Source organism: Nipponia nippon, unplaced genomic scaffold, assembly GCF_047370975.1.
Source record: "Nipponia nippon isolate SJK-2023a ecotype South Korea unplaced genomic scaffold, ASM4737097v1 scaffold_1, whole genome shotgun sequence".
In the NCBI taxonomy this organism is placed as follows: domain Eukaryota; kingdom Metazoa; phylum Chordata; class Aves; order Pelecaniformes; family Threskiornithidae; genus Nipponia; species Nipponia nippon.
This window is the reverse complement of record NW_028262290.1, coordinates 151615512-151631289: the sequence shown is the minus strand read 5'-3', so window position 1 is coordinate 151631289 and position 15778 is coordinate 151615512. Positions and strand designations below refer to the sequence as shown.

At 39.9% G+C, this 15778-nt stretch overlaps 1 protein-coding gene across 4 annotated transcripts in view; it reads left to right on the top strand.

The window, feature by feature from the left end:
- NRP1 (neuropilin 1) overlaps nucleotides 1-15778 on the top strand; it is a 114773-nt gene that overhangs the window by 79974 nt on the left and 19021 nt on the right. For 2 of the 4 annotated variants that reach the window (XM_087778379.1, XM_087778368.1), the window contains exons 8-12: nucleotides 290-445; nucleotides 3288-3432; nucleotides 5035-5366; nucleotides 10311-10455; nucleotides 13397-13480. In XM_087778379.1, the coding sequence (XP_087634505.1) occupies nucleotides 290-445; nucleotides 3288-3432; nucleotides 5035-5366; nucleotides 10311-10455; nucleotides 13397-13480 (862 nt within the window). Of the gene's footprint in view, nucleotides 1-289; nucleotides 446-3287; nucleotides 3433-5034; nucleotides 5367-10310; nucleotides 10456-13396; nucleotides 13502-15778 lie in introns of all 4 variants that reach the window. The other 2 variants (XM_087778357.1, XM_087778350.1) reach the window with 1 other exon arrangement.

The following is a 15778-nucleotide window of genomic DNA, read 5'->3' as shown; positions in this document are numbered from 1 at the left end:
TCCCACTCTCACTGATGGGGTCTCTGGTTCCTCCCCCATAGAGGAAAGATAATTCTCTGGCATGTGAATAGCCCTCCTAGCTAATCAGGCAAATGTTCCCATCTCCTGTGATGACACTGTTTACAAAAGAGGAGATTGTGGCTATGTTATTATCAGCAATATGCTGCAGTTTCCTTTATATAAAATCCTTATTATCTCTGTAAAACATGGGCAGGGGGGGTGTCACTTCTGCATTACTGTTATGCTCTGAACGGGTTGTCCTCACGTCCCAATTCATTCCCTACCACAGGTAGATCTAGGCCTTCTCCGCTTTGTTTCTGGAATTGGGACCCAAGGAGCCATCTCAAAAGAAACAAAGAAAGAATATTATCTGAAAACATACCGCGTAGATGTCAGCTCCAATGGAGAGGACTGGATTACACTGAAGGAGGGAAACAAGCCTGTTGTAAGTCTTTTCTCACTTACCTCTCTTCAGCCAAGAAATAGGCTATTGAACTGTTTAGTTAATATCAGTTGTTAAAAAAAGAGGAATAAGGTATCATGGGTTTAATCAGCATGATCAGGGTTAACAATATCCCAAATCCAAAAGATAGCTCTTGTCTCAGTAGTAATGGGCCACAGAAATTGTTTATCCAAAGCCCAGAGCAGCTGAAAAGCGCCCTGTCTGTTATATCCACCAGAATTTGAGTGGTCGTTTTCCTGGAGTGTGCTGCTGTTTCCCAGTTTGCCAGAGATTATCTATGTGACCTTGAGGAAAACATTATGGGGAACATTTTAAAAAATATGTAGGTCCCTTATCTGCAGTGAAGCTCTGGATATGCAATATGTCAGTGCCTCACCTCCCTGTGCATAGCCATGCTGTCTTGCAGGAGTGCTATAGCAAGTCATTAATAGTTTGTTAGACTTCCAAGCATCTCAGTGATGGGGGTCATGCAGACAGATAATTAGGCGCATCTTTCCATCCTTATAGATTTTTATCACCTTTCCATTTATCAGCAGATTTGCTCTCTGTGACCTCCCAATGAAACAGCTTTAGACACTCATAAGAAAAATCTTCATTATCCGCTACCATGAGCATAAAGCTCATTACTGAGAAGTCAATTCTGCTCCAGCTCTCCCAGTGAGGCTGTGCCTCCCTTCCCACCTCGCTCAGGATGTGCCTGGGAGCAGCATCCCCAGAGGCTGCCAGGGGCTGATGCAACTGGAAAGGTTTTGTGGTGCTTCCCTTCAAAATAGCTTTTTTGTGACCCTTCTGTGAACACCCAAAAGAGCTGTGCAATATTAAACTCTATCAGTGTAACCATATCTAGCTCTAAATATTGGGTTACTGGTTTGTCCCTGATTCAACTGTAAGTGCTATGCCAAGTCCACTACATTTATCTAATCAAAATGTTAGCAGTGTTTAACACATACATTTTTCTTCTTTGAAGCACTTTGTAAAACAATAAAAAATGAATCCTGAAAGCTTCTCTTTGACAGGTATTATCGTGCTTTTACAGAGAAGGACTTTAGAAGGTCAAATGCCACAACGTGGGCACTGTGTAATGATGTATAAAGGTACAATAACTGACTTGCCCAAAGTCACAGGAGGAGCCAATGCTGCAGCTGGTATGAGATACAGGGTTTCCTGGCTCTAGTTCCCGTAATCTGAACAAATACCCCTTTAAAAATCAGATCATGCCTGATTTTCATTACCAACTTCAATTTGTAGACTCTCCAAGAATGTATTTTACATGAGTTTCTATTGTACATCCTCTCCTTAATTAGTGAGAACACTTCCTAAACCTGTGTTATTTGTTCAAAGGGTTTATAAAAAAGTCAGGTTTCTAAAATGGCAATATTTTGCTGTTGATCAGGACAAGAAAAAACTGCACGCCAGTCTTCCTCTGATATTTTTATTCAAATGAGAAGTTAAGGAGACTTGGCTACTGAAGGAACAACAAAAGCAGGCAGCCACAGATCTCTTCAAGGAAGCCTCGCAGGAGTGTTGCACTAACCACATATAAGGAGTTGTGTACTTTTGAGAAAAGACTCACTTCCTCTGTCAGATGCAGACCTTGAGAAAACTACAGCAGGTCCTCCCAGAGAAAAAAAGTTGCTGAAAACAAACGTAGCTGCATTTAAAATCTCTTCCTAGATATGAAACTCCCATATTAAATTACTTGAGATATAACTGAGCCTGATGAGTTGGCAGCTGTGCACTGCTGGCCTCCGCTCCAAATCAGTGCAGTTATTGCAAGTAACAAACAGGAAAGTAGACAGTGTGTGTAAGAAATGGGAGAATCTCCCTTAAAAGGAGAGGGGCTTGTATCCATGGAAAACAACAGGAAATTGGTCCTCTCTACATGAGGAAGAAGCAGGAAACTGAATCACCTTCTTTGGGCTAGAACATTGCAAGGTTTCAGCTCTGCTAGGAAGGAGTGTGTCTGCAGGATCCTCAACATGAAAGCACAGCACAATCCTGTCCCTTCTTGTGGAAGTCTCATTGTTCATCTAATTTGACTGTTAGCCTCAGGGGATGCGGAGAAAATCTTAGAGCCTGCTATATAGATTTTAAATAGACTTCCATCTCAGTATGCAAGGAGAAAGAAAGTCTGAGTACTTGTTAAAAAGGATTTAAAAATGGAAGGTTAACAAAGCAAGGTCTGCACGATACACTCTGCAGAACTCTTAAGCTCAAGGATGGCAAAATAATAAATGTTTTTATCCTAACTCCATACAGGATTTTTATAAGGTCTAACTGAACTCCAAACCTTTAATTTGGGACTGAGGTTCTGTAGCATTTTGCGTCATTCTACAAGTGTACGAGGAATAAAACTGCCCTAATGGGGCCTTGAAAGATTCTTCTAGGACACGGCAGTCCTTGGGTGACAAAGACCAGTGCATGTCATTCCTGCAGATAGATCTGGACATTAGGAACACCTCAAAATAGGCAGGGAGTGGACAGACCCTTGTTGCACTCAGGTGAGCTCCTGTTCTCAAGATGGCCCTGAGGTCTTCTGGTCTGCTCTGCAGCGTTAAGGTGTGTTATGGGACTCTGCAGGTGGCAAGTATTTTTTATTATCACTGAACACCTTACATCTTTTTTCCTCCCGAAGGAGGAGCTTATCTGTCTGCAAAAATTGTGTTAGGAGTCTAATGAAATAGCTCCCCATGCAAGTCTTTTGTCTTATCCCCCAAAAATAACTCTGGTTAGACCTAGATTGTATCTATCTGTAAAACACAGAATTATAAACACCATTTAAGAGAAAGCCTAACAAATATATACTTTTTCTTTCCACACAAAGGTGTTTCAAGGGAATAGCAATCCCACTGACGTTGTTTACAGACCTTTTGCCAAACCAGTTTTAACACGGTTCGTGCGAATTAGACCTGTGTCTTGGGAAAATGGAGTATCGCTGAGATTTGAAGTTTATGGCTGCAGGATTACAGGTGGGTCTTGGGAAGGATTTTAAACCCAAAGGAATTTATTGTGCATGTGCTGTGGGTTTTATTTTTCTGAGTGAATTGCATCTTCGCTATTTCCACTGTGATCTGAATGTAGAAATGTAAAAAAAAAACAAACAACCATGAAGAAAATAAAACTCGACAACCCAAACATCCAGTGTTATCTGAATGTTGTTCTGGCATTATCTTGTAGGTGTTCAGCATTAAGAAGTGAAAAAAAAAAAAAAAGTTTAATTACTTTTCTTGCAATTATTTTACAGCTCCATGCCAAGTACGCAATAAACACAGATATTTTGCAAATTGCCATCTTGTTTTTCCTTCCTAACCCTCCAGTTCCCCTCTCTCATGCCTGTGATTTGTAGGTAGTTCTCAGCAGGTTTCCCAAGGAAGAAACATACATAACTAGGTTTAAAAGCATTGCAAGTTACAAACACTTAAATCTGAAGCCTGTTCAAGCAACTAGACATATATAGTCAGGTTCCTGCTAGTGATCAGTACTGGAACGTAACCCCTTTATATCACACAGTTAACTAAAAAAATAACTGTCCAAAGTGCTTTCTGAAGTAACAGCAAAAGGCATTCATTATCATCAAAATACTATTTGAAAACAAAACAAAAAAAAAAAACAGGCACAAGCAGGAATTGTTTTAAAAGTCCTTTTTTTCTAGTTTTAGGATTTCTGTAACTCCTACAAAATGGAGGCATTTTTATATGTAAAGCAAAAATACAACAAGTTATAGATTAAAGAAAATGTTAATGATTTAATATTTTTTACAAAGCTGATTTTTCTAAAAAATCTCTAGCATCATTTTATAGCACTTAATACAGTTCATTGGCACTAATTTTGAATAGTTCCAGGGATATATTTTTTTCCCTTAAGATGTTTCTTTAGTCTTGAAAATGTTTCTTAGGACTGGTTTCCATACAGCAGGAAAATAAGATTACTGATTGCTATGTTATAGAATTCCAGGTCATTCTATGAAATCTTTTCAGATTAGATAAAGGTAATATCAGCAGAACTGCTGTTACATTCTATATGGGAAATCTTCACTCCTTGTTAGCAGCTTTTCCTACTTCTAATTTATATTTATCTGGAGCCATAAAAGAAGCAACTGTGTCATTTGAAAAAGCCTAAGAGACCAAAGAAATACAACAGGAAAATCTCAAGTACAGCAATAAATTATATTTTACAGAATGTATTTCCAGTTCCAAAGTTACCAAAATTAAGTAATCTGCAACCAGGTTTTGGCTGATTTTGGAAGTTTTCTCTAGAGAAATATTTGCAGATTCAGATGTGACCCTGCACTCTTTGCCTTAGCAAGAAGAATAGAAAACAAGAATAGAATAGGATTTTCTGATACTTTTGGTTCCCATCAAGCCAGAAATACTTGTGGTATTTCAGTACTTCCTGCCAAAACTAGGATGTGCAAGTTTGAACAAATGAAAATGATATACAAATCCAAAAAGATTATTTTGGATATGAGAAAAAAATAAGTAATTGCTTATGATAGTTGAACTGGCTGCTTTGTCCCGTTTCTGTTTTGGTGCTTGTTCAGATTAACTGTTTATTTGGTCTTTTCTCTGTAGATTATCCTTGCTCTGGGATGCTGGGTATGGTGTCTGGGCTCATTCCTGACTCTCAGATTACTGCATCTACTCAAGCTGATCGAAACTGGATCCCAGAAAATGCTCGCCTCATAACAAGCCGTTCAGGTTGGGCGCTGCCACCAACTACTCATACGTATACAAACGAATGGCTTCAAATTGACCTTGGTGAAGAAAAAAAAGTGAGGGGCATAATCGTCCAAGGAGGCAAACACCGAGAAAACAAAGTATTCATGAAAAAATTCAAAATTGGCTACAGCAACAATGGATCAGATTGGAAAATGATCATGGATTCCAGCAAGAAAAAGATAAAGGTAAGGAGGAAAGAGCTGCACTAAAAAAAAAGTTGCAGTAAAAAAAACTTGCATTAATTTTTTACGCATCTATCTCTGACCTTAGAAATGGCACACAGTTGGGATGAAGCCAAGCATGAGGACTCCTAGGACAGCAACCCTGAAGGGATGCTGTGGGAACAGTACCATGCCTGAGGGCAGGAGCTGGCCTTAGGATATTTGCTTCCGTGGCAAAGGTTTTGTTTATTCAACAGCTAGTTCAGACTTGATTTCTGACAAGGGTGGTGTGCCTCTGTGGCCCCTAAGTTACTGCAAAATCCAGTGTAATGGTAATACGCAACACTGCCAAAAAAGTAGAGGTCCCTCTGCAGTTTTTCCACTGGCACTAAATGAACTTATTTGAGACACTGAATTACTTTTCCTTTGCTTCTTTTTTGTCTGAGCTGTAGAATGAGAATGGTGTTATTTAACTCAATGGGGTACCTGTTGGATTTCTGAACTGCCTGTAGACTGCTTTGAGAGCTTCACAGGCTCTCTAATGGTCTGATCCAAGTCTCTCCAAAAGAAAGTGATGGAGTTTTTGACATGCTATCCCATCCCAAGTGAAAAGTACTGTCATACTGTCACAAGTGAAGCATCTTGGAGGTTACTTGGGAATAACGGGCAGCTGGTTCATAGGTTCAAGCAGAAACTGCAAGACATTTACAGAGGAGGGCCAAATGAATTGCTGAGTTAGATGCCAAAGAAAAGAAAATAAGTGTGGCTCAGAAAAGTTTCTGGGAATGTACCTATTTTGGTTTGTCTTTGAATGTATGCTTTTCAGGACATAAACTGCACTGTCTTTAGCTTATTTACCCCAAGTCCTGTTGATTAAGTCTTCCATCCCATTTTGCCATTATTGCTCCCAAAGTGCATTTTTGCCTCAAAAGGCACAACCATTTTTCAGTCCTCCTACTCTGCTCCTGGAGGAAACCAGTGGACACACAGTCCACGAACTGGTGCTGCAGTACTGGGATGATCAGGGAATCATATACCAAAACGAGCCCTCAGAAGGCAAATCAGTGTGGTGCTGGACAGATGGGAATCCTGAGAGTTGCTCCATATCTCATCTGCGTTAGTCTGAAAATTAGATGTAAAAGCTGTTTTGCTATATAGACTCATCCATTGGACAAACCTGTGTTTCCTTAAAGGAAAAGCTGAGTGGGCCCATGGATGTAGCTTTTCCAGGCACATTTGGTAAATATTGGACTTCATTCTCTCCTGTTTTAATCTCACTGAATATGTCTGCATTTTCTCACTTCTCATCACTTTTCATCATTTGTTTTGGGGATTAAAACTAAATGAATTCAGCCTTTGCAGTCAGCTCCTTTCTCTTGTTACCATGAGTTTTGACTTCATCATAAAGTGTGAAGAGAGTGTAAATCAACAATGGGATCTAACCATTTTCTTTCTAAAATAGAAGTTGTTTTGACATGTACTTCTACACTGTGGCTCAATGAGGGAAAAAAATAATGCCATATGCTTTCAAAGCAGTGCGCCGTCTGCTGCATGGCTTTCTGTTTTCTAATACAAGCACTTGCCATCATTGTCAGAAGTTAGCAGTTTGACAAGAAAACTAGTGTGCTAACTAACACACTGAGCCCATCCTCAGCTTTCATCACTACCAGAAATTAACTTTCAAGATTAATGGAATGGGGAGGGCTGGAATTCAAATCTCTTGTGGCATAATTATAATCCTTCTCAAAAATTCAAGACATTTAATAAACTTTCTTCCAAAGCGCAAGTTTTCTTTAAAGAAAATCAGATAAATCCTATGATTTGGGAGTCTGAGAGATTTAAAATGTTAATACTGGAATGTAGTATATTTAAGTGTAAGTGGAGCTGGATGGGACAGAATGCTATAATGAGTCACAGCAGGAATGTGGATTAGAAACAGCCCTGTTATATGAAATGAAACACATCGTTTCACTTGGTTAAAGTCTTGACTTTCAATAAACAAACAACTGCATTTTAGGAAAAGAAAGAGCAATGACAAGCTAAACATAACAACAGAATATGTCCAAAGGATGAAACATCACCTTATTTCTCAGCATGACCTTGTCATCCATGCCTGCAGCTCCTTTCACTAAGACTACCATAACTCTTTCCTCTGTGGCTGACCCAATTTCTGCTGGTTTTGAATGCGCAGAAAGTTTTCCCCTTTAGCCTAGCTCAAACACTCAAAGGAGTGAACATCACTCAAACCCTCAAACAACCACGCAGAACCCCATTTTCATTTCAAGATACAATTTGTATTTCTTTTCCATAGTCTTACTCAAGCTTACTCCATAATGACATCTGTCTCTTTCATACTTCTTTCCTCCTTTCACTTACCTACTGATGACTTTTTAGGGAGTTTTTACACCCCCTCTCATCATCTCTGGTACAAGAAAATTCTGACTATCCTGCCAACTGGAACAATCTTTTTAAATTTTTCTGCCATGTTTATTTTGATTTTAAAAGATATTAGGAAGAATTTTTTTCATCTCACCAGTTTAGCTTCTCTTTGGTTTAGCTATTATTTATTATAACTTACCTTGTAATGAAGTAAAGCAATTTGCGACATAGCCTGTTGTCGTGGTTTAGCCCCAGCCAGCAACTACGCACCACACAGTCGCTCACTCACTCCCCCCCACCAGTGGGATGGGGGAGAGAATTGGAAGGGTAAAAGTCAGAAAACTCGTGGGTTGAGATAAGAACAGTTTAATAATTGAAGTAAAATAAAATAGAATAGTAGTAATAGTAGTAGTAGTAGTAGTAGTAGTAGTAGTAGTAGTAGTAGTAGTAGTAGTAGTAATAATAATAATAATAAATAAATAATAATACAATAAAAATATACCAAGCAAGCGATACACTGTTCAATCGCTCACCGCCCGCTGACCGATGCCCAGCCCATCCCCAAGCAGTGATTGCTGCGCCCCGGCCAACTCCCCCAGTTTATAAAACACGCTCACAACATGAAGTTTTACTGTATACTCCTCTCTCCTCCCCCACAAAGAATATCAGTACGTGTTTTAAATGAACAGTCAAAATTGAATCACAGGCAGCTCTGCACTACAAAGGACAATGATTCAATATAATTATGATTCAATATAATTCTAGATGCCTATTGAATTCTAATGTCTATGTGTCAGTACTCCAGTACTGATGTCTTTTATAAAACAGTTTTCATTATTATATGTTGCTATTAAGACTACTATTAAAAAAGGAAGCAAGGATTCCTCAGATACATGTGTCTGTCTACTTTTTACACATAAAATGGCATTCATTCTTTCTTATATGGTAGGTAGCTTTTCTGATCATTTGCACTATATTGCTACTCAAATATAATAATATGTAATTGCATGTTAATCAGATCTGACAGGCTATCTACACGTGAAGTCTTGACATCTGTCTTCCAATCACTGGCAGAACACCAGGTCAACCAGTGTGCCTTGAAGCCACCTTGGAGGTACAATCTCCCCTAGGAAACAGAAGCAGAAGCATTAATGTTGGAATTATTCTTTTTAATTTAGTTGGTCATAGTGTCCCATCATTATTGGCTTTTGTGACTGGCACTCTAAGCAATGGCCAGAAGGGTTTGTGGACCATTGGTTCATAGTACAGAGGTGTACAGTAAAAACAAGCAAGGCTTTTAGGACTGCACTGCCAATACAAGCAACAATCAGTTTTACCTGTGCCGTTTTTGTGCTTTGGGAAATACAGCCAGCTTTTCCCGTGGCCTCTGTTTTATCTGCCCCCCGATCAATAGGAGGAGTTCATTGCAGGTTGGGTTTTGTTCTCATCCAAAATGAAGGACATCTGGTGGTTTCTTCCTGAAGAAGGCTTCAAGCTTCACAGCTATGAGTGAGAAGTAGCTTATAAATAGCACTTCTAATCCCAAATTTGAACTCCAGTTCAAAGAAGATTTTTTTAAATGTTTTGCCATTTAACTAATTCATAGAAAAGAGAAGTTGAAAATACTTCACTTCTACTTAATTAATTTTAATATCTTGTACATTAGAGTATTCTCTACATGATATTCCGAAGTAATTTTTTACCATAAAATAGGGTAAAAATAATTCTTTTTGCCTATCTTGGGTTATAAACTCTTCATGGCAAGGACTGCTTCTTTGTACAGTTAAGTCATTCTAAGGACCAATCATCTCCATAGAGGCACCTGAGGTGTTGCTATAAGTACAAATTATAACTTGTTCTATATGCAATAGATCACTGACAAGAGAAGCTGAAGGTATCAGACAAATGCCATTGAGAGCTGCATTATGGCTGAAGAACCCACAGTGCAACTCAGAGAAGAGATTTTTGTCTGAAATGTACATTTGCTGACCTGCCTTGCCCGTTAGATTATATTGCAGTTTTGTCAGGAAGCAGCTTTCTTCTTTCTTTCTTTTTATTCTTATTCAATAGCAGGCTCACTGGAAGAACTCTTGCAGCTCCTGTTCCTGGAGCTTAATTTATGCCTTTTGAAACAACTACAACTTGTGAAACTCTGTCACTGGGGGAAATCAGATTGAAATTTTCTCTTGAATAGTTGGATTATTATTGTAACCACTTAAAAGGTGACAGGATCTTCACCTCAGCCATTTTTTTTTTCCCTGAGAAGTGTTGAAAATGTCACCCAGTTAAACCCCAGATCAGAGCATCATTTAAAAACATGTCTCATTAAACACTCAGCTTTTGTTATGACCCTGATGGATTGGTTGCTACTGAGTTTATGAAAAATGAAATGCATTACTTTTCCAAGGAGCTTTAACTATGTATTTTCCATTCTCATTTAGGACAGGAATGCTTGATTGACACTTATTAATCAGTTAGAATCTGGCCTACTGCTCACCTAATTCAAAGAGTAGAGAATGAAGGAAAAAAGATGACTGTTGAAAATAGCTTTTTTTTTTTTTAACAAGTAGCATTTGTCATGCTTTGCAGACTTTTGAAGGCAACACCAACTATGACACACCTGAACTGCGGACTTTTGAACCTGTATCGACGAGATTCATCCGCGTCTACCCTGAGAGAGCCACACACGGAGGACTGGGGCTGCGAATGGAGCTGCTGGGCTGTGAACTTGAAGGTAATTGCTCTATTAGAGATGAATGCACTTTATTATTTTCATAAATACATTCTCCACTTGGGCTACTGCTGAACACTGCTGTGTCTATACAGGCAGCACATAGGACTCTCGCTTCCGTGACTGCCATTAGTGCTGTTTCTTGGCCTAATCAGTTTCTTCTCTGCAGACATTTGAATATGCCCAAGGCACAAATGTTATTCTTTCTCCCATTCCTTGTTGAATCACAGTGATATTCTCCACAAGGTTTTTTATTCCCTTAAGCAGCCTCGTGATTATACTTTTGAGAAGCATAGCACTATTAGGAAAGAATAAAGACAGGAACTTATATTTTATGTTACCATGATACAACCCTGGAAGAGATGTTTTCTGAGAATGCAGAGGGACCTTTGCACTAAATATAGCAATTATGTCCCTTGCTCCTTCAAAGGACGTGAAAGTCACACCAGACACTATGGTGGGCAATGATTACCTGGCTGGACAGGCTCTGTGCTGTTCTTTTTGGGGGGCAGAGGGGGCCTCTTTGTTCCTTACCAAGCTTTAATTTTGCAAGAGTATGTAGGAGATGAAAGACCAGGAAAAGCTAAGTTCAGACATTTATCCTTGGACTGTGACATGAAGTCAAGCTTTGTTTCTTGTTATATAAACAATAATTATTTAACTTCATAGATAACTACAGATAACACTATGTGAATTTCACAATTTTATCTGATGGATGATGGTATAGGGACGTGGCTTATAAACCGCCCAGCTTAACAATACACAGAATAACAAACCATGTTATTCACGGTTTCATATGATACCCCATATAGAAGTAGCTGAACAGGCTCCCAAGATGAATGTAACCGACTGCTCTGCCTCCATTTCTTTCTCACCATTTCTCCCCCAAGGCGGAAGAGTGGGAGGCATTTGCTGTGAGAACTGATGAGTTCTGTGTTGTTTTTTAGTGAAGGCCAGATTGAATAAGTGTGCTTTTTACTTGGCCCGGAAAGTGCGGAGGTTGGAAATACTTCTTAGTTCCTGCAGGAAGTCCTCATTTCCTGTGGGAATACTTAGTTCCTGCAGACTATTGTGCTACTTGCTCAGAAAAAAGAAAACCCAGCACCTGCCCCATGTAAACTCACAACCTGTGGGCAAAGTCCTTTGGCCACGGGGCTCCTGTAGCCACCTAGACATCAAGAAGTGAGTCTGTGGACCACCTCACAAGAACACGTTGCTCAGTGAGATGGAGGAGACAAATAGGAGACTGACCAGGCAAAACGCCTTTGCTTTTAGGCAAGTTGCAACAGCAAGTACAATTTCTCCCTACTTGCATTTGCATTTCTGCTATGGTGTCTTTCTGCTATGGTGTACTTTCGAAGGGTGCTCACCTGTAGGTCACCCATGGACAGGTGAGGTCAATTCCCATTTACCCATGGGAGAAACATTATAAGAAAACTGTTGTATAACTGTATCTTAAGGAGGGAGTTGAATGAAGAGAAGTCACTTGAGATTTACTGAGAAGGAAAGAAGTTGAGATGAGAAAAGAAGCATGAAGTTAGGCACAGGCAGGAGTAGAAATCAGCTCTCCAGCAGTAATGAGCAAGGGGAAGCTTTGTGTGCTCAAAGCATCCCAGGGGGGCTTATATGAAATGATGGCAGAGATGTAGGCAAGCTTGAGGCTATACAGGGGCATGAAGATCAAGATAAGAAACTTAACTCGATGTAGAAAGCTAGAGGGAGCTCCCAGAGGGGTTTTTAAAGAGATGTGGGGAACAGACGCTCTGCATAATTCATAATAGGTACAGAACTGTTTCTTTAACTAGGGCTAGATTTTACCTGTAAAGCATAGGTCAGGGTCCTAAAGAGCCATGTTTCATCCCAGAATATAGCTACTTCAGAAACTACCATCCCTCCTGACATTTTCAGGCCAAGAAGTCAGTGCATAAGATCTTACATGGCCAGCAGGCTCTGGAGGCAGTAAAAGGGCAAAGAAGAATCCGAGAAACGGATGCATTATTGCATAGCTTATAATGAGAGTAAAACATTGTTAATGAAAATAACAGTAGGTGAGAACAGACAAAAGCCTGGATCACATTCCCAGTCTGGTTATCTTAAGCCAGGGGACTATACTTGCAGCATAAAACATAAACCTAAACATAACACCAAGTATCTGCATTCTGATTTTCCAGATGTGGTATGTTTTGCAGATACTGGGGTATAGATCTATTTTCTGGCATCTTGCACAAATTTCAGGCTTTTAACTGTAATAACAAAGGTCAGACTTTTACTGGTTATGCAGCAGCTACCGGAAAGTCATCACCAATGAGAAGCAAGCAGGTGGCCAGGAGGGATGACTGACATCACTGATGTCTTATTTATAACTTCAACAAAAACAAAAGAAACTCCTTCCAGATCTCCTCATTGAGCACAAAGTGATTCTACATCACACTGCCTTCCTGCCCCTGTTACCAGGACTCTGCTCAGACATTTCCTCTCTTATATGTGTTCTGCAGAGAGGTTTCTTCAGCAATGTGGTGGGTGCTAGAGAATTACCACCTTGAGCATGCACCCCTCCTGTACAGGCCCACTCACAGGCACTTTGGCCTGCAATAAAATGATGGGTTTTCTACCTCTCCCCAAGCCTTCCATTCTGCCTTGCCAGACTTTCACTCTTCGTTGATAGGAACAACAAACACTCATCAGCCAGTGAATAGACAGTCCAGGGCTTTGCTGCCCAACTGCACTCAGCCCTTGAGCTCAGATACAGCAGAGCACGTTGGTGCAAGGAGGCAGAACAGATACGTCCCATTGCAAAGAAATACTGACTAACCTGCAAAGTAGAGTTGCTCCTTTCCTCAGATACAACACATGAAAACAGCATATGGCGCTCATCAAAATGTTACTGCCAATTGCATGCTGATTCTCCAGCACGTTTTAACTGAACAACTGGATTTTGTTTCAGCTCCTACGGCTGTCCCTACCGTTTCCGAAGGCAAACCTGTGGATGAGTGTGATGATGACCAGGCAAACTGCCACAGTGGCACAGGTGATGACTACCAACTGACAGGTGCAGAAACCATCCTCATTCCATTGCAGCTTCATTGTAGCTCATATCCATCATCAGTTACCAGCTAAATGTTTGCACTGATTTAATCACTCAACATAAATGGACATTGGTATGCAGTTCGTATTGTCAGTGCTGTCAAAACATAGGCATCTGCCTTTTACATATGACAATACTTTTGATTGTTTTCTCAGCTATGTAATTTTTGAAGCAAATAATAGTGACTAGCTGGAAGAGAGGGCAATTTTTTTGAGCAGGAATTGTGTCTAATCAAATGTCCTAATCAAACTTTCTCTTATTAAGAAAAAAGCTGGACAAACCTTTTGAGCTTTATTGTCTGAGATTGAAGAACTCCAAATGAAATATTGTTTAGGTTCAAGATACATATACGCTTCCATACCTAAAATTTAGTATAGGACTCAAATCTCAGCCCCAAACTTTTCCCAGACAGAAACAAAGCAGATTTATTTCATCAAAGCATACTCACATGTATACCACCAGAAATATTTCCATGAGCTTCCCCACCAACACTGTATTACAGCCACAGAGGTGCTGATGTTGTCCAAGCTGACATCACTAACAGAAAAATTGGAAGAAGAGACAGAACATAGTCTGCATGTGGAACAGAAGCAGCTTGCTAGTTTTCATATTCTCACACTGTCCTTCTGAGAGAGCTGACACTGCACCACTACGTTTTTGATCTCTTCTTGGAGGTCACTTGCTCCACAAAGCTCTGGACCTGTTTGATGAGATCTTCCTGTAGCAGATCTATACATCTACAGTAATTGAACTTATTTTTGGACACAGCGACACAAGTTATTTCATCACTGCTCCCTGGTATGCTTATCTAATAAATGTTTATTGCTTCTTATATCTATGATATAAAATACCATTAAAATCTGGCAATAGCTGTCCAAGAGGACATTGGGAAACCTTAGGTAAGAGATTGGCTTTTTGGAAGCAGCCAAGTAGAACATCCGACAGCAGATACAAATGAAAGTGCAGTTTCAGCACCAAACCCTTTCTGAGCTTTGCCAATGTCTCCTGAAAATGCATGTTGCAGATCATAAACTGAAAAACAATTCTTGAGTGGAAAAGACACTGCATGGTCACTGTCACTGCTTTTCAAATCAGTGTCCCAGATGAATCTTATTCTTTATGAAAACAGCCATGCAGGGAGTCTGATAAAATAGTCTGTATTGTGCTAAGGTAGTTCAGAAAGCTTTCAATGTTACTAAACATTGTAATTTGTTTATTTTTCTGAAAGGGAAGAGCCAAAGCCCTACACTGAGGGCTGGCTTGCAAAGCCCAACAGGTAGAGACATAGTTCACATAGACGGAGGCTGCGTGAGGGGAAGGAGACAGATCTATGCAAGCACCTTCCCTGTTCACTCACAGTCTCTGCACTTCAGGGAGCTCAGAATGCATCCCACATGTCCCTTAGGGAAAGCTTATTGAGCAGAAGAAACTCCCTCTGGCAATTTTTGCAGGTTGTGCTTAGGGAGCAGTTTATAATCTCTAAGACAAGGGAACAGCCACCAGCCTTCCTGAGCACCAGCTCTTTTGGGGAACTGAACCTATTTCAGTACTAAAATTGAAAATTACTACATTGCCCTTCTACAAAAGTGCAGACACTTTAGTATAATTTATTACTAGTATAATTTATCACCTAGAAACCCTGAGTAGTGCATGCCCAGTTGTTCTGGACACTGTAGAAACACTGCATTGTACGTATGATGTTACATATAATGCTAAAATGCACAGAAGTGATTTATTTTACCAATAATTTCATTGTAAACATTCTTTTCTTCCTCCAAAATGCATTGAAGGAAAGTATGTAAATCTCACGGCCCATTAAGGATAGCAGGGCAGTGCAGAGGGGATGTCATCAGCGCCTTACCCTCTTTTATCCACTCCCGATGTGAGTGTGGCACCCGCATTCTCACGGGTACGATAGTTAGAGTTGCTTCCCTGATAGCACTTGCACATATGTGAGTATCACAATGAAGCCTCCCTTGCAATTAACTGTAATTGTGCTGTAGGCCAGATTCCTTCCTGCTCTATTTGGACCCCATACAGAGCTACTCTATTTGTGTGGCTTATAGCATTTCCCATCAGATCATTCTCACAAACATAAAGCTGATATAGCTTGGGCATTCATTCTCATTGGAAGTCATCATAGTCATCCTTTCTATAATGCTTTAAGCACTTGCTTGCTGGGGAAAAGAAAAGCCATTGACTGGTAATCAGCACCCCACTGTGCATTTATAATTGTGCTAA